We start from the raw sequence: 25,735 nt of genomic DNA on the forward strand, positions 1-25,735 counted from the left end.
GGTGGAGGCATTACTTTAGTCAACCCTCGTATTTTGGTGCGTGAGGAACAGTGTGCCTGAAATTCGAATAGTTCGTCTCGCATGGAGCATCCTCTCCTTCAGTCTGGCAATGCCAGACCCCACACAAGCGCTGCGACCCCTGCAATAAACCGAAGGCTTGGGTTCACTGTCACCGATCATCCTCCATACAATCGTGACTGAGTGCCATCTGATTTTCATCTGTTTTCAGAACTTAAAGATCACCTTCTACAACTTCGCTTTCAGATTGATGATGGCTGGCCGGAGTGGCCGTGCGGTTCTAGGTGCTACAGTCTGGAGCCGAGCGACTACTCCGGTCGCAGGTTCGAACCCTGCCTCGGGCATGGATGTGTGTAATGTCCTTAGGTTAGTTAGGCTTAAGTAGTTCTAAGTTCTAGGGGACTGATGACCACAGCAGTTGAGTCCCATAGTGCTCAGAGCCATTTTTGATGACACATTGCAAGTAGAGGTGAAGCTGTCTCACCGTCAACGAAGTAAAACATTCTGCAGTGACGATATGAACAAACTGGTCCTGGTTGACAGAAATGCGTTAGTCGCCAGGATGACTATGTTAAGAAATAAATATATCTAAAAACAAAGATGATGTGACTTACCAAATGAAAGTGCTGGCAGGTCGACAGACACACAAACAAACACAAACATACACACAAAATTCAAGGTTTCGCAAAAAACTGTTGCCTCATCAGGAAATAGGGAAGGAGCGGGAAAGACGAAAGGATGTGGGTTTTAAGGGAGAGGGTAAGGAGTCATTCCAATCCCGGGAGTGGAAAGACGTACCTTAGGGGGAAAAAAGGACGGGTATACACACGCGCGCACACACACACACATCCATCCACACATATACAGACACAAGCAGACATATTTAAAGACAAAGAGTTTGGGTAGAGATGTCAGTCGAGGCGTAAGTGCAGAGGCAAAGATGTTGTTGAATGACAGGTATGAGTGGCGGCAACTTGTAATTAGCAGAGATTGAGGCCTGGTGGGGTAACGGGAAGAGAGGATATATTGAAGAGCAAGTTCCCATCTCCGGAGTTCGGATAGGTTGGTGTTAGTGGGAAGTATCCAGATAACCCGGACGGTGTAACACTGTGCCAAGATGTGCTGGCCGTGCACCAAGGCATGTTTAGCCACAGGGTGATCCTCATTACCAACAAACACTGTCTGCCTGTGTCCATTCAGGCGAATGGACAGTTTGTTGCTGGTCATTCCCACATAGAATGCATCACAGTGTAGGCAGGTCAGTTGGTAAATCACGTGGGTGCTTTCACACGTGGCTCTGCCTTTGATCGTGTACACCTTCCGGGTTACAGGACTGGAGTAGGTGGTGGTGGTGGGAGGGTGCATGGGACAGGTTTTACACCGGGGGAGATTACAAGGATAGGAGCCAGAGGGTAGGGAAGGTGGTTTGGGGATTTCATAGGGATGAACTAACAGGTTACGAAGGTTAGGTGGATGGCGGAAAGACACTCTTGGTGGAGTGGGGAGGATTTCATGAAGGATGGATCTCATTTCAGGGCAGGATTTGAAGAAGTCGTATCTCTGCTGTATCAGAGTCTGGTCCAGTCCCAGAAAGTATGGCTGTTCCCTTTAATTGTTGGTATGTCTGGCCTTCAAAAGTGAAGAAGTTGTGGGTCAGGATGAAGCTGGCTAGGTAATGAGCTTGCATGAATCTTCATTCTGTTGAAATATTCTTGTAGCTTGAGAATTTCATAAAGTTTCTGAGTGGGTTTTTATTTTTGGTGTGCACTTTGTAGTGTGGACAGTGAAAAAAATTTTGGAGAAAAGTCATGAACTACCTGAAATTTCTCTTTTCAGTCACAGTATGACCTCTCTTCAGTTGCTCTAGTTTGACTGTAAAGTTTGTGTCACTCAAGGGTAACACAATTTTTATTTGTTGATTAAACCAGTTTTGAATTTTCAATCATTGTTGATAGGCCATAATGTTTCTTGGCAGATGGCTCTATCTGAATGTGGTAGGAGTGAACAACTGAACATACCCTTATGGTTGTTACTAGAGATTAGCACACAAAAGCTTCATGGCTAATGGCGGAATCAAAGCTTACTAGAAGACAACATTTTTCCCGGCTCTTACTTAAAGAGTTAAATAGAAGTATCTACAGGCTATTGTTGAAGGCTATATGTTAACATGTTTAGATTGATGAAGTTTCAGTACCTGAGACTTGAGATGGTGCAGTGTTAGACAGATTCACTGTATCAAAAGATGAGTATGCATGTCATTGTAGACATGTCAGAGGTGTTAAGATTTTCATGATATAATTAGCCTTGTGGCTCCCCTAGTGCTTACAATTAAAAAGTTAAAGCAAATGAAAAGAGACTGTTCTTAGTAGACAACAGCATTATGACATGGTTATCTGGAATTAATTTTGTGAGAAGTCTCAACTTGAAAGACATCTTTGTGTGTGGTTGAATTGGACAGTGGAAATAATAGTTCCTCCTCCTCCTCCTTCTTCTTCTTCTTCTTCTTCTTCTTCTTCTTCTTCTCTTCCTCCTCCTTCTTCTTTTTCTTTTTTTTTTTTTTTACTGTGACTAGTTCAGTCTTCCAGAGGGTTGACAACTCCTGTAATTTTTTTTACCAGTTATATGCTTTGATTATGGTAGTTTCCTTGTCTTTTGTCTCTCTTAAACATATTCAAAAAATAAAGATATTTAGGGCTCTAGGTGCAGTTCTGGCAACACTCCTGGTGGAAACGTGACTGAAAGATGAAATTTTTAATATGCGAAATTTTTGACCATGAGAAGTTATGACTAAAATAAAAACTGTAGAATCTAAGTTATACAAAATAATTAAACCTAAATCTGTAACTTTGAAAATGATTTTACAATCATTCAAATTGTTTGTGTTATCTAGAATATCATAGTGGTTGAACTAGAAACATGAAAACATGTAAATCCTGTGTGTTACCAAATCTTGATCCCTTATATGCTGAAGTATATTTTAGTACTTTGAGTCATGAATTACAAAAATTAGAAAGTCAAACTTTACCATGAAAATATTCTGAAGTTGTAACTGGAGTACTGAAAATAACAGATTTTCTGTTTCCATAAATAGGGAGGTGCCATGGTTCTTTCCTTACTGTCATGGTGTGACCAGTACCATTCCCCCTTAGTAAAAAGAAAAATATTTTCATTTATAAGTTAAAGCCATAACAGAAATACTAACCTGAAAGTTCTCACAGTTGGACGGTGGTGAATGTTCTCAACTCCTACACAGAATTTTGTAAAATAGATGACACTAAACAGATTTATTTCCTTCCTTTTTTTAAAAAAACAGTTAGTATTTCACCACAAAACAAGAAAACTTTATTATCAACATTTTAAGTAGTCCCTAGAAGTTGGATAAATTGAGGCATTTACCTGGAAACTGACATTGATGATACTGCATCATCAACATGCTCAGACTCCCACTTGCACTAAGAAACATATTTCAACTTTTGCTTTACCGTATGTAAATCATTATGATAATTTATCACGGACTTTTCCACTAGCGTAAAAGTTAAGTGTCTTTCATGAATTGCTGTTCATCCCTTCATAGTTCCCCAGTGACACAGGCGATTTGTGCAAAATGCTTTTGCATCTACATGCTTATCAGGAGGTGTAATATTATAATGATGAAAGTACATGCTTGCAGGTGTACGTATGTTGGATGGAACGGTGAATGACGCAGTGGAGGCTCGGGCTTTGGGTTTGAACCCTGACCATGTGGATGTGTACAGTGCCTCGTGGGGTCCAGAGGATGATGGCAAGACAGTGGACGGCCCGGGACCACTTGCTAGGAGGGCTTTCATCTATGGTGTGACCAGTGTGAGTAACAACTAAATGCAACCTTGAAGATTTTGTGATCATGGTTATTTAGCTGTACAGGAACTACATTAACATTCAGAAAACTTCATTACTTTCATTTTGTAATACTAAAAGAAATCTTAAGAGATGCAACAACAGCTATAGAGCTATAACAACAATGGAGATACACTTCCAACAATACTGTGTGTTAATAAGAATTAACTGCCACCAAAAAGGTCTGTAAGCAGTGTGCCCACTTCCCAGCACCTCATGTTCCATATTTGTCACCAGTGTAGACAGTTTTCTGATTACAGGCATCATTATCTGTGAAAAGGAAGTGTGAGTCCACAGCAAAACACTGAATGTATTTTACTTTTATGTGGTGTGATACTTTTATGCCATGGCTTACCCTGCTGAAGAGGTATGCACAGATATTTCCTTTTTCATCACGATATTTGCTCAGGTTATGACTAAGCATCTACTGTGAGTTATTCATTCCACCATTTTCTCAGCAAGGTAGCAGGTTCCTTCCTTTCTCCTCATCAGACAGTGTCCAGGAATGCTCATTATTCACTAAACAGTTCCATTTAAGAAACCATTCTGGCCTCTTGGGGACCCTGTGCTGCTGTTGGCTCCAGTCATGACATTCAATACTCCACAGCAAACAGTTGCATTTATCAGTGAGAGTCAGCCACACTCATCACCATAATGAGTATGAGTGTGTGTCATGATCAGTGAAAATTTGTGCCAGACAGGAACTCAAATCTTAATCTCCTGCTTGCCGTGAGCAGCATACTTCATTAACATCATATAATGCCATTGCATTTGATTCAGTGATATTCATCAGTTCCACCCATTTGGTACCAGTGAATTTGACACAGTCTGTATAATATGCCATGTGGTCAGATAAATTATCATCATCCATACTGTTTCACTGGTGGTCCTATTCTGCTATGTTGACAGACAAGTTTTTATTTGGAAGTGAGAGGAGGAAATACAAATGACAGCGAAAGTTTGGACTGGAAAGGTGCACAGGTAGCCTAACATTTTAAGATGTCAATTCATGATAACCAAGAAACCTGGATTCAGTTCCCAGCCCAGCATAAATTTTGTTTGGCACTATGTATTCATTATTTATCTTCAGTGACAAAAATTATGCTGTATTCAGTTATCTATTTCTAATGTGTGTAGCATCATGTATATGTTTAGTTGCTTCTTCAGAGTAATTGTATTTTTTTCTAATACCGCTTGCTATCAATATCTTGATTCTTGAGACCCACCTGCCTCGGGTATCCTGTAACTGGGTATTCTGTAATCAATCAATATCACACTTCAGTCAATCTTAAGTATATTCTTGCTCTCAAGACTAGAATTACGTTAATAATGAAAAGTTTTACAATGAAACATAACATGCATGTTCAAATATGCACCACTACTTTTATCATATTGTAAGCTATGTTCCTCCTTGATACAGAATCAGTAGTTCGTTAGTTTTTGTGAGACAAGTCTTTTTGAGCTGAAAGCATGCATAGCTGGGTGTTCCCAGTCGACCACAATCAGTACCTCCACAGTACCATCCAATCTCAAGAAGTCACTTCCGTACAGCATTGCCACCTGTGGCTGCTGCATTTGTGGTGGAAAGCAGGTGGTGTTGAAATACACTTATAACCTTACCAGAACATTTATTGACAAACAATATCTCACACAGTTCATCCATAAACAAATCTCCTCTGCCATTAACTCCTCTGACACAAGTACTCCAGTAATCAACCAGTATCACTCTGATCTTGAAATGCTCAACCACCTCCTTCATCAAGGATTTGACTATCTTTGGTTGTACTTTGAAATGGGGGATGATATACCAAAAATCCTACCTGCATCACCTAAAGTAGTGTTGCGGCACCCACCCAAGCTACGGAATGTCTTATCTGTTCCTACCGCAATTCTGCTCTGTCTTGTATCCCTTGTGATTGACCCAGGTGCAACTCCTGTCTCATACAACCACCCACCAGCTCCTACCGCAATCCAGTTGCAGGCATCTCCTACACAACAAAAGGCAGGGCCACATGTGAAAGCAGCCACGTTATGTAGCAGCTATACTGCACTAAATGTACAGAATTTCATGTGGGCATGACAAGTAACAGATTATCCATATGCATGAATGGACACTGTCAAGCTGCAGACTTGACTGTCCACTTGCTGAACATGCTGTGCACCACGACAACTGCTTCACTAGCCATCCCATTTGGATACTATCTGCCAGCAATTGTTACTCAGAACTAAAGGTTACGAATTCTGTCTCATCATAACCTATACTCTTGCAATTCTTCTTGGACTAATTCCATGCAAACTTAATTTCCACTGCCTCACCTTAATGTTTTCCTTCCATCTTCTGCCCACACAACTTCTTCCCCATCCAGGTTGTTCTCTCTCTCTCTCTCTCTCTCTCTCTCTCTCTCTCTCTCTCTCTCTCTCTCCTCCCTCCCCCCTCTCACCCCATCTCTCTCTCTCTCCCCCCTATCCCCCCGTCTCTCTCTCCCCCCGTCTCTCTCTCCCCCCGTCTCTCTCTCTCCCCCCGTCTCTCTCTCTCCCCCCGTCTCTCTCTCTCCCCCCGTCTCTCTCTCTCCCCCCGTCTCTCTCTCTCCCCCCGTCTCTCTCTCCCCCCGTCTCTCTCTCCCCCCGTCTCTCTCTCCCCCCGTCTCTCTCTCCCCCCGTCTCTCTCTCCCCCCGTCTCTCTCTCTCCCCCCGCCCCCCTATCCCCCCGTCTCTCTCCCCCCACCCCCTATCCCCCGTCTCTCACCCCCCGCCCCCCTATCCCCCGTCTCTCACCCCCCGCCCCCCTATCCCCCCTCTCTCCGCCCCCCTATCCCCCCCTCTCTGCCCCCTATCCCTCCCTCTCTGCCCCCTATCCCCCCCTCTCTGCCCCCTTTGCACCCTTCTCTGCCCCCTATCCCGCCTCTCTGCCCCCTATCCCCCCTCTCTCTGCCCCCCTATCCCCCCTCTCTCTGCCCCCTATCCCCCCTCTCTCTGCCCCCTATCCCCCCTCTCTCTGCCCCCTATCCCCCCTCTCTCTGCCCCCTATCCCCCCTCTCTCTGCCCCCTATCCCCCCCTCTCTCCCCCCTATCCCCCCGTCTCTAACCCCCCACCCCCTATCCCCCGTCTCTCACCCCCCGCCCCCTATCCCCTGTCTCTCACCCCCCGCCCCCCTATCCCCCCTCTCTCCGCCCCCCTATCCCCCTCTCTCTGCCCCCTATCCCCCCCTCTCTGCCCCCTATCCCCCCCTCTCTGCCCCCTATCCCTCCCTCTCTGCCCCCTATCCCCCCCTCTCTGCCCCCTTTCCGCCCTTCTCTGCCCCCTTTCCGCCCTTCTCTGCCCCCTTTCCACCCTTCTCTGCCCCCTATCCCCCCCTCTCTGCCCCCTATCCCCCCCTCTCTGCCCCCTATCCCCCCCTCTCTGCCCCCTTTCCGCCCCTCTCTGCCCCCTTTCCACCCCTCTCTGCCCCCTTTCCACCCCTCTCTGCCCCCTATCCCCCCTCTCTGCCCCCTATCCCCCCCTCTCTGCCCCCTATCCCCCCTCTGCCCCCTATCCCCCCTCTCTGCCCCCTATCCCCCCCTCTCTGCCCCCTATCCCCCCCTCTCTGCCCCCTATCCCCCCCTCTCTGCCCCCTATCCCCCCCTCTCTGCCCCCTATCCCCCCTCTATGCCCCCTATCCCCCCTCTATGCCCCCTATCCCCCCCTCTCTGCCCCCTATCCCCCCCTCTCTGCCCCCTATCCCCCCCTCTCTGCCCCCTATCCCCCCTCTATGCCCCCTATCCCCCCTCTATGCCCCCTATCCCCCCTCTCTGCCCCCCTATCCCCCCCTCTCTGCCCCCTTTCCGCCCCTCTCTGCCCCCTTTCCACCCCTCTCTGCCCCCTTTCCACCCCTCTCTGCCCCCTTTCCACCCCTCTCTGCCCCCTATCCCCCCTCTCTGCCCCCTATCCCCCCCTCTCTGCCCCCTATCCCCCCTCTCTGCCCCCTATCCCCCCTCTCTGCCCCCCCTATCCCCCCTCTCTCTCTCTGCCGCCCCTATCCCCCCTCTCTCTCTCTGCCGCCCCTATCCCCCCCCCCTCTCTCTGCCGCCCCTATCCCCCCTCTCTCTCTCTGCCGCCCCTATCCCCCCCCACTCTCTCTGCCGCCCCTATCCCCCCCCTCACTCTCTCTGCCGCCCCTATCCCCCCCCTCACTCTCTCTGCCGCCCCTATCCCCCCCTCACTCTCTCTGCCGCCCCTATCCCCCCCTCACTCTCTCTGCCGCCCCTATCCCCCCCTCACTCTCTCTGCCGCCCCTATCCCCCCCTCACTCTCTCTGCCGCCCCTATCCCCCCCTCACTCTCTCTGCCGCCCCTATCCCCCCCTCACTCTCTCTGCCGCCCCTATCCCCCCCTCACTCTCTCTGCCGCCCCTATCCCCCCCTCACTCTCTCTGCCGCCCCTATCCCCCCCTCACTCTCTCTGCCGCCCCTATCCCCCCCTCACTCTCTCTGCCGCCCCTATCCCCCCCCTCACTCTCTCTGCCGCCCCTATCCCCCCCCTCACTCTCCCTGCCGCCCCTATCCCCCCCTCACTCTCCCTGCCGCCCCTATCCCCCCCCCTCACTCTCTCTGCCGCCCCTATCCCCCCCTCACTCTCTCTGCCGCCCCTATCCCCCCCCTCACTCTCTCTGCCGCCCCTATCCCCCCCCTCACTCTCTCTGCCGCCCCTATCCCCCCCCTCACTCTCTCTGCCGCCCCTATCCCCCCCCTCACTCTCTCTGCCGCCCCTATCCCCCCCCTCACTCTCTCTGCCGCCCCTATCCCCCCCCTCACTCTCTCTGCCGCCCCTATCCCCCCCCTCACTCTCTCTGCCGCCCCTATCCCCCCCCTCACTCTCTCTGCCGCCCCTATCCCCCCCCTCACTCTCTCTGCCGCCCCTATCCCCCCCCTCACTCTCTCTGCCGCCCCTATCCCCCCCTCACTCTCTCTGCCGCCCCTATCCCCCCCCCCTCACTCTCTCTGCCGCCCCTATCCCCCCCCCTCACTCTCTCTGCCGCCCCTATCCCCCCCCTCACTCTCTCTGCCGCCCCTATCCCCCCCCTCACTCTCTCTGCCGCCCCTATCCCCCCCTCACTCTCTCTGCCGCCCCTATCCCCCCCCTCACTCTCTCTGCCGCCCCTATCCCCCCCCTCACTCTCTCTGCCGCCCCTATCCCCCCCCTCACTCTCTCTGCCGCCCCTATCCCCCCCTCACTCTCTCTGCCGCCCCTATCCCCCCCCTCACTCTCTCTGCCGCCCCTATCCCCCCCCTCACTCTCTCTGCCGCCCCTATCCCCCCCCTCACTCTCTCTGCCGCCCCTATCCCCCCCCTCACTCTCTCTGCCGCCCCTATCCCCCCCCTCACTCTCTCTGCCGCCCCTATCCCCCCCCTCACTCTCTCTGCCGCCCCTATCCCCCCCCTCACTCTCTCTGCCGCCCCTATCCCCCCCCTCACTCTCTCTGCCGCCCCTATCCCCCCCCTCACTCTCTCTGCCGCCCCTATCCCCCCCCTCACTCTCTCTGCCGCCCCTATCCCCCCCTCACTCTCTCTGCCCCCTCTCTCTCCCCCCTCTCTCTCTCCCCCCCCCTCTCTCTCCCCCCATCTGGTATCACCGTCACCTTTTTCGCATTTTATCCTGTCCCCTTCTCCCTCTTTCCATCTGTTATGTGCTCTACCCTCTGAACTCATTCAGTCTGGTTGTGCAGCCACTGAGTCATCAGGTGAAAGACCATTTCACACTATCCTGCTACCACTTCCTTGCCTCGTGCATCCTTCTTGACTCCCTCCCCACCTCCATCTACCCATGGAAGTGCTTTTGATAAGCAATATTGACAATCAGTCTCACTGCTACTGCGAGTGTGTGCGTGTTTTGTTGCCTCCGTGGTTTTGAATGTGATATATGTGCTCTCATTAGGCAAAGGACAAGAGCTCAAAAGCTGATATTATCTGTTTTCTATTACATGTTTTTGTGCACCACACATCAGTCCTTTGTAGGCAATGGATGCCTTTCCCTTATTGTACATATTTTTCAATCCTTGAATTTCCACCATTGTTTTAAATTATCCATTGAGATTGGCAATAGTCCATAGTTGATCAAATACAGTATCATTTTATATTCTCAAATGATTTGGTTTATAGGGACGGAAAGGAAAAGGCTCAATTTTCGTTTGGGCCTCTGGAAATGGAGGAAGACACACTGATTCCTGCAACTGTGATGGTTACACAAACTCAATATTCACTCTCTCCATCTCGAGCGCAACACAAGGAGGGTGAGTACTGATGAATAAAAAATAATTCTGATTATTCTCTCAGGCTGCTACTCTTCAAAATTCACCATGAGTTACAGTTTGTATGAGACTGTATTGCATCACCATATTTCATATCAAGAACTTCATTGCATGTTTTTTACAAGCAGCTACAAGAAACTGTTAACAATTTTTTTGTCTCTAACAAATGTGTTGTTAATGTAAATCAATGTCAGATCTTTAACAAGATGCGAAATAATTGGGATAGAAAAATACATGTTAATCATTCATGATTTACAAGATCAAGCTCTACACTAGTTAAAGTGGACTGTTTGCTCCTTAGTTCCACCTATGGAACACAAAGTTCTTAGCAATGCTCAATTTTGTATTTGTATTTTGTTCAAATGCTGTAAAAATAAAAATATGATTTTGTTCATTGTAGTGTATTTTGCATTTTTAGGTACAAGCCATGGTATTTAGAGGAGTGTTCATCAACATTAGCCACTACCTACAGTTCTGGTACACCTGGTCATGACAAGAGTGTTGCAACTGTTGACATGGATGGTAAACTAAGGCCAGATCACATATGCACTGTGGAACACACAGGTGAATATATGATGTTCATTTTTATATTTGGAATGAAGATCAAAAGAAAGAGATGAATGGTGTTCATTTTTGAAGCTAATGAAACGGTGTAGTTAAGACTGGCGTATGGCTTGTAGTAATGATGAAGTATTAATTTCTGATGTAGCAAATACATTTAGTTTTCTTGTGGTTTACAGGCAAGAATTTTATTTTTGGCTGTATGAAGGCACATGTATAATTTATTTCCACAGGTACATCAGCCTCTGCACCACTGGCAGCTGGCATTGCAGCTTTAGCACTGGAGGCTAATCCTGACCTTACATGGAGAGACATGCAGTACCTTGTAGTGTTATCATCACGATCAGGGCCATTAGAAAAGGAATCAGGCTGGATAATTAATGGAGTGAAACGGAAAGGTTAGGACCACAAGGCTGCTTTTTTATGGCCAACTTTTTAGATTGATGAATTATGTACTTTATTTCTGATTAGAAAGAACGTATGGTAATTCTTTCATGCCATAAATTTTTTTTTGTAATTGATTCAATATTTAATGAATTGTTAACATGTGACATTTATTTTCTTTTTGCTAACACAACTTCAATATCTCTCAATGTTTTCCAGTGAGTCACAAGTTTGGGTATGGGTTGATGGATGCAGCTGCCATGGTTAGCTTTGCAGAGCAGTGGACTAATGTTCCTCCACAGCACATCTGCAAATCACATGAGATAAATGAAGAGCGGTAAGTGCAAATTATCTGCTGTGATCAGACAGTGGCTTACCACTTATTTAGAGGAAGATAAGTGTTGTAACACTAATTTTATAAGGCATTGGTCTTAATTTATAGCCTCAGTTTGATACATGGTTGTCACAATCTCAGTATTCTGTCCTCAATTCAATATCACAGATCTGAATCAAGAGAAATAACTGGAGTGTGCCATGAAAATGTATACCCTGGTATTATTTGTGTGGTCATTACACATAAGTTAAATGGGTCTGCTTGGTAAAATAAAAGGTATAGTGCCTACTTACAATATAGACTTACCTGCATCCTAGAAATTATGATGCAGCTTGATAAGAAAAAGACCTTTACGAAGTATTTAAACTTCGTGTGAAACATGACTTTATCACGAAGGAGATTGTGAGCTTAAAGTAATTTGTTGTTGTTGTTGTGGTTGTGGTCTTCCGTCCTGAGACTGGTTTGGTGCAGCTCTCCATGCTACTCTATCTTGTGCAAGCTGCCTCATCTCCCAGTACGTACTGCAGCCTACATCCTTCTGAATCTGCTTAGTGTATTCATCTCTAGGTCTCCCTCTGCGATTTTTACCATCCACGCTGCCCTCCAATACTAAATTGGTGATGCCTTGATGCCTCAGAACATGTCCTACCAACCGATCCCTTCTTCTAGTCAAGTTGCCACAAGCTCCTCTTCTCCCCAATTCTATTCAATACCTCATTAGTTATGTGATCAACCCATCTAATCTTCAGCATTCTTCTGTACCACCACATTTCGAAAGCTTCTATTCTCTTCGTGTCCAAACTATTTACTGTCCATGTTTCACTTCCATACGTGGCTACACTCCATACAAATACTTTCAGAAACGATTTCCTTGCACTTAAATCTATACTCGATGTTAACAAATTTCTCTTCTTCAGAAACGCTTTCCTTGCCATTGCCAGTCTACATTTTATATCCTCTCTACTTCATCCATCATCAGTTATTTTGCTCCCCGAATAGCAAAACTCCTTTACTACTTTAAGTGTCTCATTTCCTAATCTAATTCCCTCAGCATCACCCAATTCCATTATCCTCGTTTTGCTTTTGTTGATGTTCATCTTATACCCTCCTTTCATGACACTGTCCATTCCGTTCAACTGCTCTTCCAAGTCCTTTGCTGTCTCTGACAGAATTACAATATCATCGGCAAATCTCAAAGTTTTTATGTCTTCTCCATGGATTTTAATGCCTACTCCAAATTTTTCTTTTGTTTCCTGTACTGCTTGCTCAATATAGAGATTCAATAACATTGGGGAGAGGCTACAACCCTGTCTCACTCCCTTCGCAACCACTGCTTCCCTTTCATGCCCCTCGACTCTTATAACTGCCATCTAGTTTCTGGATAAATTGTAAATAGCCTTTCGCTCCCTGTATTTTACCACTGCCACCTTCAGAATTTGAAAGAGAATATTCCAGTCAACATTGTCAAAAGCTTTCTCTAAGTCTACAAATGCTATAAATGAAGGTTTGCCTTTTCTTAATCTAGCTTCTAAGATAAGTAGTAGGGTCAGTATTGCCTCATGAGTTCCAATATTTCTACGGAATCCAAATTGATCTTCCCAGAGGTCAGCTTCTACCAGTTTCTCCATTCATCTGTAAAGAATTTGCATAAGTAATTAATTGAATAAAATTTTTTAATGAAAAAACTGCCTACAACTCAGTTTACATTATACAATTAAAACATGACAACTAGTTTCAGTTGTGCACTACCACCATATTCACATCATAAAAATGAGTTCATTATGCATTGAAAAATGCCATCGATTAGCAACAGTCGTGCAATGACATGCAGTTGTATCATGGGCCAACAAGATGAGGACAGTAAGCTGTTGAAAGCATCATCTAGAGTGAGCCTGGTTGTAAACCACCACCATCTTGTGAGATTATGCTTTAAAACTTTGCTCACTCTCAGTGATGCTTTTAACAGTACACTGTCCTAGTCTTGAGGCCCATAATATGAATGCATGCCACTGCATGACTGTTGTTACTCAACAATGTTTTTCAGTGCCTATTCAACTTGAAACATCCTGGCAGATTAAAACTGTGTGCAGGACCGAAACTCGAACTTCGGACCTTTGCCTCTTGCGGGTGAGTGCTCTACCCAGTTATCTACCCAAGCATGACTCACGACCTGTCCTCACAGCTTTACTTCCCCAAGAGCCCCATCTCCCACCTTCCATACTTACCAGAAGCGCTCCTGTGAATCTGCTAGACTAGTACTCTTGAAGACAGGATTTTTTGGAGATACAGCTTATCCACAGCCTGTGGGATGTTTCCAGAATGAAATTTTCACTATGCAGTGGAGTGTGTGTGTGTGCTGATATGAATCTTCCTGGCAGATTAAAACTGTGTATTGGGCCAAGACTCAAACTCAGGACCTTTGCCTTTCACCAGAGCAAGTGGTCAGCTTGTTTTTATGATTTGAATGATATGAAGTTGGTCTTTATACACAACCAAAACGAGTCACAGTGTTTTAATTGTATAATTTAAATTGGGAGTCTATGCAGCAAAAGTTTTTTATATTAGAAATTTGTATTTAATAAACTACTTAGTCTTGCTCAATGCTTTTGTTTTATTATACTAAAAACACGCCTGTTGCATTTTCATGTTTTAGGCCAATTGATCCAGCACCAGGTTCAACCCTGCAAGTGCAAATGGATGTGGATGGTTGCAGTAAGACACTAAATGAGGTTCGTTTCCTGGAACATGTGCAGTGCAAAGTGTCCCTCCGTTTCTTCCCTCGTGGTAACCTGCGTATTCTTCTTACTTCACCAATGGGAACTACATCTACACTACTCTTTGAACGTCCACGAGATGTTGTCAGTTCCAATTTTGATGACTGGCCATTCCTTAGTGTCCATTTCTGGGGGGAAAAGGCAGATGGACGCTGGACTCTTGAAATTATTAATGGTGGAAATCGGCGTGTCAACCAACCAGGTACTTCCTTTTACATTCAGATCATTAAAGCTTCAAATTTGTCTTGCAATTTGATAGAAAAAGTTGTATGTTGTTGCAGTCCTTTATGTGCTATACTCATTTCCTCTGTCACCTGCTTTAAAATTTGTTTCTAGCATGTGTAAAAATGAATTTCCCAGCAGATCAGACTTGGGTGCCAGGGATTTGGTGGCAGCATGTGAATGTTGAATTCTGATATGTGAAAGTGGGAGTAAATAATTATAAATTTTTAAGTGCAGGTATTGGCTAATACAGTTACTATTTTTTGTTTGTTTCAGGCATCTTGAAGAAGTGGCAGTTGATTTTCTATGGTACAGCAACAAATCCCATCCGCTTACGACAAAGTTTACGACTTGGTAGTGCACCTGGTATTCCAGTTTCTCAGGCTGCTGCTTCACAAAACTCCTACATCTTCCCAGACTCTCAACCAACCGGATCTCCTACTGATGACTACTTCAATGGCTTCAATCCAGGCTTTCAAAATTTTCCCAACATCTATAGTGTATCAGGTATTACATAGTACACTAATGGCCTTAAATATATTTAAGAATGCACTGGACTCTTCAGACTCAGAAACTGAAAGAAGAGTTTGGTCCACTCAGTGCTTTACATGCAGTACTTTAAGTTTCATTGTCAAAAAATGTAACACCCATTTATCCAGAAATAACAAAATTAGGTGATAGAGATACACTATTTTCAGAGTGTTGAGTTTCTTGCACTGAACTTAACCCATGAAATCCCAACCATACAAAACAAAAAGTGATAATTATCAAAGCTATGGACTTCTAAATAGGGAAGTTCGATTTCATGTTCTAGAACTATGTTTAAACAATAATATTTATTTTTATTATTATTTCAGGAAGCAACCCAGAAGCATCAGTAGCTCCACTTGAAGGTGATGAGATTCCAGATAACGCAGTGCAAGTAACATACGAAAAAGATAGTAGCAGCATTGCAGGTAGTTTGAAGGTGTTGCATACATGTGATCCAGAGTGTGACTCACAAGGCTGTTACGGAAAGGGACCTACACAATGCATTGCATGCAAACATTATAAACTGGACAAGTAAGTCCTTGTTTTCCCCTTCTTCCATTTATTTTTTTGCCTCATTTTTTTATGTTTCTCATATAAGAAACTATCAATGTAACAAACTAGTTTGTTCTTGCAAGCATGATAAGTCTATCAGGGATCTAGGTCATTATAAACTATACTATTTGAAGCATTTCACTAATTATCTAAAAGATAAGTGTGTTATACTAATTTACTACAACCTTCATTCAATCTGTTTCAAGTGATGACAGAATTCTGTACACCACAACAGAACCCATAAAAGCATAGTATTGTTCACAAATCACTGAAACATTTTCTGGATTCTGTTGTGTTAAACTGAAAATAAAAAGCTTTTGTACAAATTGGAAATTGGGAGGGAGAGGCGGAGGCATGGAGAGGTGCAGAGAGGGAGAGGGTAACCTGCGAGATGCACAAGAAAGAAGTGGCAGGAGGGAAATATAAAGCTAAACATCAGTCTAGCAAGGTGATACATTATACTCACAGTTAGGACTGAGTGAGATGGTGTAGTGATAATACAACTGACTTGCATTTTTACCAAATAAATTAACAACCGGCGGAGCTGATCCTCCTTGGTACGCGAAACAGGTTAGAACACTGTTGCAGAAACAATGAAACAAACATGCCAGATTTAAATGACGCAAAATCCCCAAGATTGGCGATCTTTTACAGAACTTTGTTAGTGGCAAGAAACAATCAATGCCTTCTCTGCGTGATAGCAATGGAGATACCATTAAAGACGGTACTGCCAAAGCAGAGTTACTAAACACAGCCTTGCGAAATGCCTTCACAAAAGATGATGAAGTAAATATTCCAGAATTTGAATCAAGAATAGCTGCCAACATGAGTAACATAGAAGTAAATATCCTCACAGTAGTGAAGCAACTTAAAATCACTTAATAAAAGCAAGTCTTCTGGTCCAGGCTGTATACCAGTTAGGTTCTTTTTGGAGTATACTGATGCATTAGCTCCATACTTAACAATCATATACAACCATTTGCTCGACAAAAGATCCATACCCAAAGACTGGAAAGTTGCACAGGTCACACCAATATTCAACAAAGGTAGTAGGAGTAATCTATTAAATTACAGGTCCGTATCTTTAATGTCGATATGCAACAGGACTTTGGAACATATATTGTGTTCAAACATTATGAATTGCCTCGAAGAAAACGGTCTATTGACACACAGTCATCATGGATTTAGAAAACGTTAGTCCTGTGTAACACAACCAGCTCTTTATTCTCATCAAGTGTTGAGTGCTATTGACAAAGGATTTCAGATTGATTCTGTATTTCTATATTTCTGGAAGGCTTTTGACACTGTACCACACAAGCGGCTTGTAGTAAAATTGTGTGCTTGTGGAATACCGTCTCAGTTATGTGACTGGATTTGTGATTTCCTGTCAGAGAGGTCACAGTTCATAGTAACTGATGGGATGTCATTGAGTAAAACAGAAGTGATTTCTGGCGTTCTCCAAGGTAGTGTTGTAGGCCCTTTGCTGTTCCTTATCTATATAAATGATTTGGGAGACAATCTGAGCAGCCGTCTTGGGTTGTTAGCAGATGAAGCTGCCGTTATTCAACTAATAAAGTCATCAGAAGATCAAAACAAATTGCAAAATGATTTAGAAAAGATAGCTGAATGGGTCAAAAATTGGTAGTTGACACTAAATAACGAAAAGTGTGAGGTCATCCGCATGAGTGCTAAAAGGAACTCGTTAAACTTCGGTTACACGATAAATCAGTCTAATCTATAAGCTTAATACCTACGTATTACAATTACGAACAACTTAAATTGGACACAACACATAGAAAATGTTGTGGGGAAGTCTAACCAAAGACTTTGTTTTATTGGCAGGACACTTAGAAAATGTAACAGATCTACTAAGGAGACAGCCTACACTGCGGTTGTGCGGCGTCCTTTAGATTCAGCTGCATGGTGTGGGATCCTTACCAGATAGGACTGACGGAGCACATCGAAAAAGTTCAAAGTAGGGCAGCACGTTTTGTACTATCGAAAAATATGGGAGAGAGTGTCACAGAAATGATACAGGATTTGGGATGGACATCACTAAAAGAAAGGCATTTTTCATTGTGATGGAATCTTCTCACGAAATTCCAATCACCATCTATCTCCTCTGAATGTGAAAATATTTTGTTGACACTGACCTACGTAGGGAGAAACAATCACCATGATAAAATAAGGGAAATCGGAGGGGAAATTGGAGTTCGTATGGAAAGATACAGGTGTTTGTTCTTACTGCACACTATATGAGATTGGAATAATAGAGAATTGTGAAGGTGGTTCGATGAACCCTCTGCCAGGCACTTAAATGTGAAGGATGGCAGTTGAAGTGCCTTTTCAGCCATTCAGATTTAGGTTTACTGTGATTTTGCTAACTCACTTTCTCACTTGAGACAACTATAAGAATCTTAGGCATCTGCAGTCAGCAAGGAAACTGGATGGTGAGGGTCGGGGTGGGTTTAAACGTGGCAAGAGGGGACATTTGATTGCTGCCCCAGCCCTCTCCTCCCGTGGAATCCAGATTACAAACTTTTTTTTTCATTACAGAATTATCATACACTTCCAAAAATTATGAAAAACCATCAATTCTCTGGGGTGTAATAATATTTTTGTGTCACCTATAAAATTTAGTTTTAGTGGTATAACATGTCTTAAAACTGATCAACCAGTTCATATATAATTTTGCAATTTTTTGAGTCTATCCCCCTTCACACAGGTAAATTTCTGTGTATGCCTATGGTCAGGGTTGTTCCTTTGGAAAGGATACAGACTATTTTATTCCCATCCTTCTCTACTGTGAGCTTGTGCTCCATCTCTAATGACTTCATCACAAATGGCATGTTACACAATAATCTCCCTTTCTTTCAAATTTGGAAGAAGCATAGTTCCAATCATTAAAAAATGCGTGTTATTTAAATTTTCTGTACTTTCCATAAATTACCTCAGGTGATTGCCAGGATCATTACTTCGCAAAGACCAATTCCTTTCACTGTTTCTCTTTTTCTCTCAGGCTAATCATCCTGACATGCATTGTTGTTTATTTTTTCTTGTCTGTGACATGTAAATTCTAGTAGGATCAGACTGTAGTGGCATTACAGAATGTTTCCCAGTTTGGTATCTGACAATTTCTTTAAAATTTGTTGACTGTCAATTTCAAAACATACTTTCTTAGTGTCTGAATTGAATTTTTATGTATTTGAAGTGGCCTTTGTAGTTATTGCACCACTAGCATTAAGTAACTCCTCTGAAAGGTGCAGATGTTCAATTTCATTTCCTCTGTGTAAATAGTGTGTGGGAATAAATGCATTATCTCACAATATATTAGTATTTAATAACTTAAGACATTTAAAGTGCTTAGTACCAAACACTGTTGTTCTGATTGCACTGTATGATTTATTCCAGCACCTGTGTTAGTCGTTGCCCACCTCGCAGTTTTCCTAGTCAGGGTGGTATCTGTTGGCCATGTCATGAATCCTGTGAAACATGTGCCGGTGCTGGCCAAGACAGCTGCCTTACATGTGCACCTGCTCATTTAAGAGTCACTGACCTTGCAATTTGTCTACAGCAGTGCCCTGAGGGATATTATGAAAGTGAGTTTTTCGACAAATTAATATGAATAGAATGTTGCTGTTTTTACATAATTGTAACCAGAGAGAGAGAGAGAGAGAGAGAGAGAGAGAGAGAGAGAGAGAGAGAGAGAGAGAGAGAGAGAGATCTTCAATGTACAGTTGATTTCTAAGGCAACATCACCAGTTCCATTGGTTGTTGTTGAGTCTCGGCATTTAAACAGCATGGAAGACTGTAAAACCAGTGAAGTCTTCATTGAAATCTACTCCATATTGAAGAGTGCTTGTGCATGTTTGATGTGCTTCAAGCTGAATACATGAAGTATTAACTGTTAGGGTGAGGAAACTATGCAGAAGAAAATTTAGATTTGATGTTTGTTGACTTCCTAATTGTATTAAATAGATGTAGGTTAATGTTCTGGATTTTTTCATTTGGGACAAATGAAATTCATAGTCACTTTGAGAATTGCAGTTCAGTTTCCTCAGAAGTAAGGGAAACACTATACTCATAAGCAAATGAATTAAGAAACAGCTGTGTAAGGGTGTGTTGCGTGGACCTGATTTTGACTTAAGAGGGAGGTGAAACATCATGGCATCGACTCTTACTGTACACCCAGAGCATCGAGTAGTCAACCTGTTCCATGGTAGTTCAACCACTACACACTGTCAACTCATGGAGATTGCTTAGAGTTGTGCCATGGGTGTACATTTATCATACAATTGTGTCATAGGTTTGCTTGATTAGATGAAGGTCAAAGTATGGGGACATGATGAAAGTACCTCATGTCTGTGGAGCATTGATGAAGCCATTTTGACACATTTTGGGAGCAGTAGGGTACTGGTGCATTTTCTTACTGAGGGTGTAGGTTGCCTGCCAGATGCGTTAGGCAAACAAATGGGTGCATATGATTGCAAAGTAGGGTCATATATAATTATTTGGTGTGGGATTGTGATTATTGTATCAGGGACGCATTTCATTGATGTAAATGTTCCCTGAATGAGAATGCCTCCACCACCTGCCTGGATGTTTCCTTGATAAATGCTTTATCCCACATGGTTTCTTTTTTTGTCATTCTATATCAGGATATTTCTGTGACATATTAGTTCAGGCAAGCTTTTTTCTATGCTCTTGTAAGATATGTGGCTTGATTTCCATGATCACAATATAGCACAGGAGAGCATATTGATTTGTATTAACAATATAAGAAATAACTGTTTCAGTGTTTACAATGCGGGAATATATGGGTGGCATCTAGTGCTGTATGCCAGCCTCACTTCTACTCAAGCTCTCATGTGTGAACTTTCACTGACTGTTGTCTTGGCCTGAAACACTCCTGTTCTAATGTTACAGTCACTCTCCGTAATCTTCATGAAGTGAATGGTTATCATTGATATTGCTTCTAGATATTCTTACCAGTGGCTATTGAAATGCCCATTGACATCTCAGCAACAAGAAATTAAGTCGAAGCCGTTACACCACTTCTAATGTACATAAAAGTGTATTCGGGGAGGGGGGACCATTTTCCACTCAAAGCATTTGCTTCGTCTCATAATTTCCTTTTCATTGGTATGGCATTACATCCTGATGTAGTTTCTTTCATAAGTAAAATCCATATTCGATCATTAAATTCTGTGAAAATGTGTCCTACTGGCTTGGAAATTGTGTTATTTAGTGATAATGATGGACATGGGCAGAATAACCACAAGAATATGATAGGCAGGCAGGAAAGGAAACATATGGATTGAGACGGGTTAAAAGGAAGAATCTGGACTGCAGGAGGCAATATGTGAATAGTGACTGAGGTGGAAGAAGATAATACTGAAGATAACAAAAGAGATGAGAATGTGATGTGGGAAGTAGGATGTCATTTACCCACCAAAATATGAACTACGTATTTCCTTCCATTTGTCATCAATGATAAAATCCACTACAGATATAAAAATTATTTGTTTGTTAAAAAGGAAAACAATACTCAGTTTCAGGACATACGTCCCATCTTTGGGGGCTTTTGCAAAATTTATAAAATGAATGATAATTCTGATGCAAGTGGCTAAGGTAATCCAGGATCAGCAAAACCAACAAATTATTTTTTTTTTTTTTTGGGGGGGGAGGGGGGAGGAGAAATCTCTATCCCCATATTAAAATATGAGTCCACAAAGGATACATAACTAAGGTTAAAATAGCTTAAATGTTAAAATAGTGCATTCCTGAGTACATGACGTGCAAGGGAATATTCTCTTCAGTCCTGGGTCTGCCAGAAAGCCTCTCGCATAGAAGGACCTACAGGAAAGTATAAATATCCCGAATTAGAACTGAAACCACCATTAAACAGGATAAAATTTATAAAAAGTATTAATGACCCAAAATCCCAAATGCCCCCCTTACAAAACTTAACAGTGCAGGCTTACGGGCACATCACACATGGATCTGCAGGAAGACAGATTGGCAGTCTTTCAAACACTGAAAATCCTCAGGAAAGGGGTTATATAGACTGTGCACCAGCAGGTATGTGAGGAAAACAATGTAACCCCCCTGAGTAAAGTTTGTGGCTCACTAGTGCCTCATAGACAACTGTGAGAGCTGAAATGTCAGTGGGAATGGCCATGTACTCATAATGTTAGTTAGTGGACTATTCATGACACCTGATGGTCTAAATTTAGATTAATGTACCCACCAACAGCAGGTCTAAGAAACCACAAACTGTCAACTGTCATCCACCACAGAGGAAGCTAACCTCTCTCATGTACCAGTGAAGCACTAATAATGGATTACTGTGTCATTTTAAAAATTTTTCAGATGCACCTGAATATGGGACTATGTCCTGAAAGCAGGTAGTGCTTTCCTTTTTAGAAATAATTACCACTGAAAGTGAATAACGATTATGGATGTCCCATGAACAGAAATGTGTGCCTTCCATTTCTGATAGATAGAGACATAGTTAATGTTAATACTGTAATTACAGTTCGTGTTAAGACATTAATTAACTATCACTTTTAATGACATGTATTGAATTCAAGAAAAATAGAATGTGATGTGATGATAAACAGATAATTCTTTCATGGATCTTTTGTGTGGGTGGGAATAGACAAATGTTGAATGCAAGGTTACTCCAGCGTAAGGTGACACAAATAAGTCAATGTAGTCATGCCAAAACTTGAAAATTACCATTAACTGTGACAGAAAATATTTGAACAAAGCCATGGATTTTGAACAACTCATTAGAATCGAAAATGGCCACTGGAAAGATCTGTGCAGGCAAGAGAACTGCTTCCAAAAATTAAAATTGAGAATATAGTGTTTGTTGCGAGCAGTTTCATTGAACACACAGAATGTATGTCAGAAAAGTAAGAAATATGGTATGACTACAGAATATTTTAAATATGTATTAAAAATTTTGCTTTCACATTTGTGAATTTTTCATGATCTCTGTACTAGAAATCTCTTTCCTTCTGCAAGAGACTGCCAAAGCTCATTCTGCAGCTATGAATTACCTGTGCTATCTCTGGATGACATAATATGTATGTCAAAATGTATTTACAGCAACTGATCTTCTGAACTAGAATTGCACAACAGACCTACCTGTTATTCCATGCAGAAGTTTGAAACATGTTGTAAATGAGGCATTATCTCAGACTGTTCGCATATTGTGTAAATAATCTGTAAAAATAGAAATGGTTTGGGTTTTTATGCAACACTGTGTTAGTTTGTGGAAGACATACTATGTTTGAAAGTAGTATCTGTGTTTTCATATCACTTAATTTACATCAACTGTGAATCAGTGCTAATTAGGCTCTACAAACAGCACAAATTATCAGTTCACATTCACTGCTTTTTTATGTTGTGACATCTGTATGTGGAAGTTTAGTGTAAAAAATTTCACTGAAAAATGAGAAGTATGACTGGACATTATTTTTAATGGATGTTGATGTAAAGAAGTCTCTTTTTTCGATTTTAGATGCTGAACAAAACACATGTGTACCATGTGAACCAAATTGTGGTAGTTGTCAGGATCGACCAGATCATTGCACAAGTTGTGACCACCACCTGGTACTATACAAAAACAAATGCTATGCTGCCTGTCCTATTTATACATATGAAATGGAAGATTACACGTAAGTACTGATCTGTAGCCTGTTTAAGATGACCACTGTGAATGTTTCCAGAACTTACGAGCATTTCAGTTATGCACTTATCAATGATTAAATTGCCTTACTTTAAAAGTAATTTTGGGACTAACTTGTGTTACATTGGGAATGCTGTGATACTGATATTGTTTTATTATGTTCATAAAAACTTCTATTAATTTTTGTTTCTATTAGTTAGCTACATGTTCACAATAAGGAAAGCTTCTGCTTTGCTGGATAATATTTGTATAGTGAACTAATTGGTAGTGTTCACTGAGCTACTTCCATAAAAAATGAAAAAAGTTCAAAGCAATCAAGAAACTGTTTTGTATGTTTGTGTGGCAGGTGGTAGCCATAAGCAAGGCACTTCTCAAACATGCATTTTGTTGTCTTCACAAATGGCTTACTTTTGATTATAAAGGAATTATTTGTGTCATCTTAAAATAGCTCTGATTTGTCATTGTGACTAATGCTCACGTCCAGATATCGAATGTTTCATTGACCATTTTTTATTTTGTTTGGTTTTTAGTGTCTTACACTGTGCAGTGGTAGACACACAAATTGCTGTAGTTGACAAGTTAACACTTTCTTGTTCACAATAGTCGTAGTTGAAACCTGACTGGGCCTACTTTGTAATTATGGAAATGCCTAATGTTCCCAAGATGAGAAGATCACTAAGGCTGAAGTGTGAGTAATTTAGTCTGCTGTCTCCTTGTGGTACATGGCAGTATCTCTGGACCTGGAATATTATATTGCAGTTGAATTTAAGTCCCTTGTATTTAGAACTGTCACATTTAGGCAGTTATTGTTGTCATGAAGCTAAATACAGCTTCCTCTTTCTCTAAAACACAAGATAGCTTTTAATGGACGTACTAGACATGGGGATGCTCATACAAAACCTGTTATTCTTTCACAGTAATTTTACAGACATTAAATGTCCTGACTAGTATTGTATCATTGGCTTAATTAAAAAATCTGGCATTGGGTTTGCTGGTCTTGCTGCTTGTACAGTAAAAGCAACTGAAGCTATCTTGTCTCCTTTAAAAAGTCTTTTTTTATCTGGATTCTTCAGTGGTTTAGCATTAGGCAGAGGTTTAACTGATGGTTGGTATATTACATTGTTGAGAATAAGTTTTTTGTTAGTGTTTCTTCTGGACCGTGCCATAAGCTGCCATCACACCAGTATTAACTATTGCTGTGAGTTAATAATTGCTTAGTGAGACATTGAGACATTAATCTACAAACTTTATTTATAGGCTTGAAGAGAAAGGATATTTCAGTTAAATGAAATTTACAGTCACATTAAGTGTACTTCCCATACTAATTACAGCTATGAGTAGGTGGCGTAACCATCTGTCACTCATTAATGTTCATCCAGTCTCATTTTTGTGATTGCAGACAATTAGAATGAACAGTTCCTTCAAAATAACATTTCGGCTAATTCCTATAATACTACCTTTAACATAGGCCTTAATATATTTGCAAAAATGTAGTCATAACCTGTAACAGATATAAATACAGAACAGTAATTATGATAAGAAAGTGAAAAATAAGGCACACAATTTTAGGGTGCAAATATAATTCGTAATTGGAGGATAGAGAAGTGTGAGAACTATCGGCAATCAGCTTAGCAGCCCATGCATGCAAGTTGCTGACAGGGATAATATACAGAGGAATGGAAAAGAAAACTGAGGATGTGTCGGATGGCAATAAGTTTTGCTTTAGGAATGGTAAAAGCAAGAGAGAGGCAGGTCGATGAAATTGTGCTTCATGATACAAACAAAGCTGAAGAAAAATGAAGAAATACTCAGAGTTTGTCAATCTAGATAAAGCTCTCTATGACATAAAATGGTGCAAGATGTTCAAAATTCTGCAAAAAGGAGGATGTCAGGTAATGTACAATATGTGCAAGAACCAAGAGGGAACAATGATATCAGAAGGTCAAGAACGAAGTGCTGAGATTAAAAATGGTGAGAGATGGGGATGTGTTTCACTTCTACTTTTCAGTCTGTAAATAAGAAGCAATGATGCAATAAAAATAAAGGTTCAAAGTGCTGTTGAATGGAATAAACAATCTAATGAATACAGAATATGAATTGAGAATAAACAAGGAAAAAAGACAAAAGTAATGAGAAGTAGCGGAAATGAGAATAGCAAGAAGCCTAACATAAAATTAGGTAACCACGAAGTAGATGAAGTTAAGGCATTCTGCTACCTTGGACAAAGCAAAGAGAGCATGAAAACAGTATAACATAGGCAAAGAGAGCATTCTGGGCCAAGAGAAGTTAAATGTTATCAAACATAGGCCTCGGTTTGAGTAAGAAATGTCTGAGAAGGTACTTGGTTTGGAGCACAGCATTATATGTAGTGAATCACGGGCAGTGGGAAAACTGGAACAGAGGAGAATGAGAGGGTCTGGGATGTGGTGCTACAGAAAAATGTTGAAAATTATGTGGAGGGATAAGATGAGGAGTGAGAAAGTTCTTCGCAGAATCAGTGG

The 25,735-nt window shown here is 42.3% G+C and overlaps 1 protein-coding gene across 1 annotated transcript in view; it reads left to right on the forward strand.

Annotated features, from left to right (window-relative positions):
• The window catches only part of LOC126199109 (furin-like protease 2), a 456,386-nt gene that overhangs the window by 398,360 nt on the left and 32,291 nt on the right, over nt 1-25,735 (forward strand). Inside the window, exons 5-14 of the mRNA XM_049935863.1 lie at nt 3,689-3,861; nt 10,029-10,159; nt 10,596-10,741; nt 10,972-11,136; nt 11,342-11,459; nt 14,110-14,432; nt 14,729-14,959; nt 15,310-15,514; nt 18,947-19,134; nt 23,067-23,223. Coding sequence (XP_049791820.1) covers nt 3,689-3,861; nt 10,029-10,159; nt 10,596-10,741; nt 10,972-11,136; nt 11,342-11,459; nt 14,110-14,432; nt 14,729-14,959; nt 15,310-15,514; nt 18,947-19,134; nt 23,067-23,223 — 1,837 coding nt within the window. The remainder of the gene's footprint in view (nt 1-3,688; nt 3,862-10,028; nt 10,160-10,595; nt 10,742-10,971; nt 11,137-11,341; nt 11,460-14,109; nt 14,433-14,728; nt 14,960-15,309; nt 15,515-18,946; nt 19,135-23,066; nt 23,224-25,735) is intronic.

Source organism: Schistocerca nitens, chromosome 8, assembly GCF_023898315.1.
Source record: "Schistocerca nitens isolate TAMUIC-IGC-003100 chromosome 8, iqSchNite1.1, whole genome shotgun sequence".
Lineage (NCBI taxonomy): Eukaryota > Metazoa > Arthropoda > Insecta > Orthoptera > Acrididae > Schistocerca > Schistocerca nitens.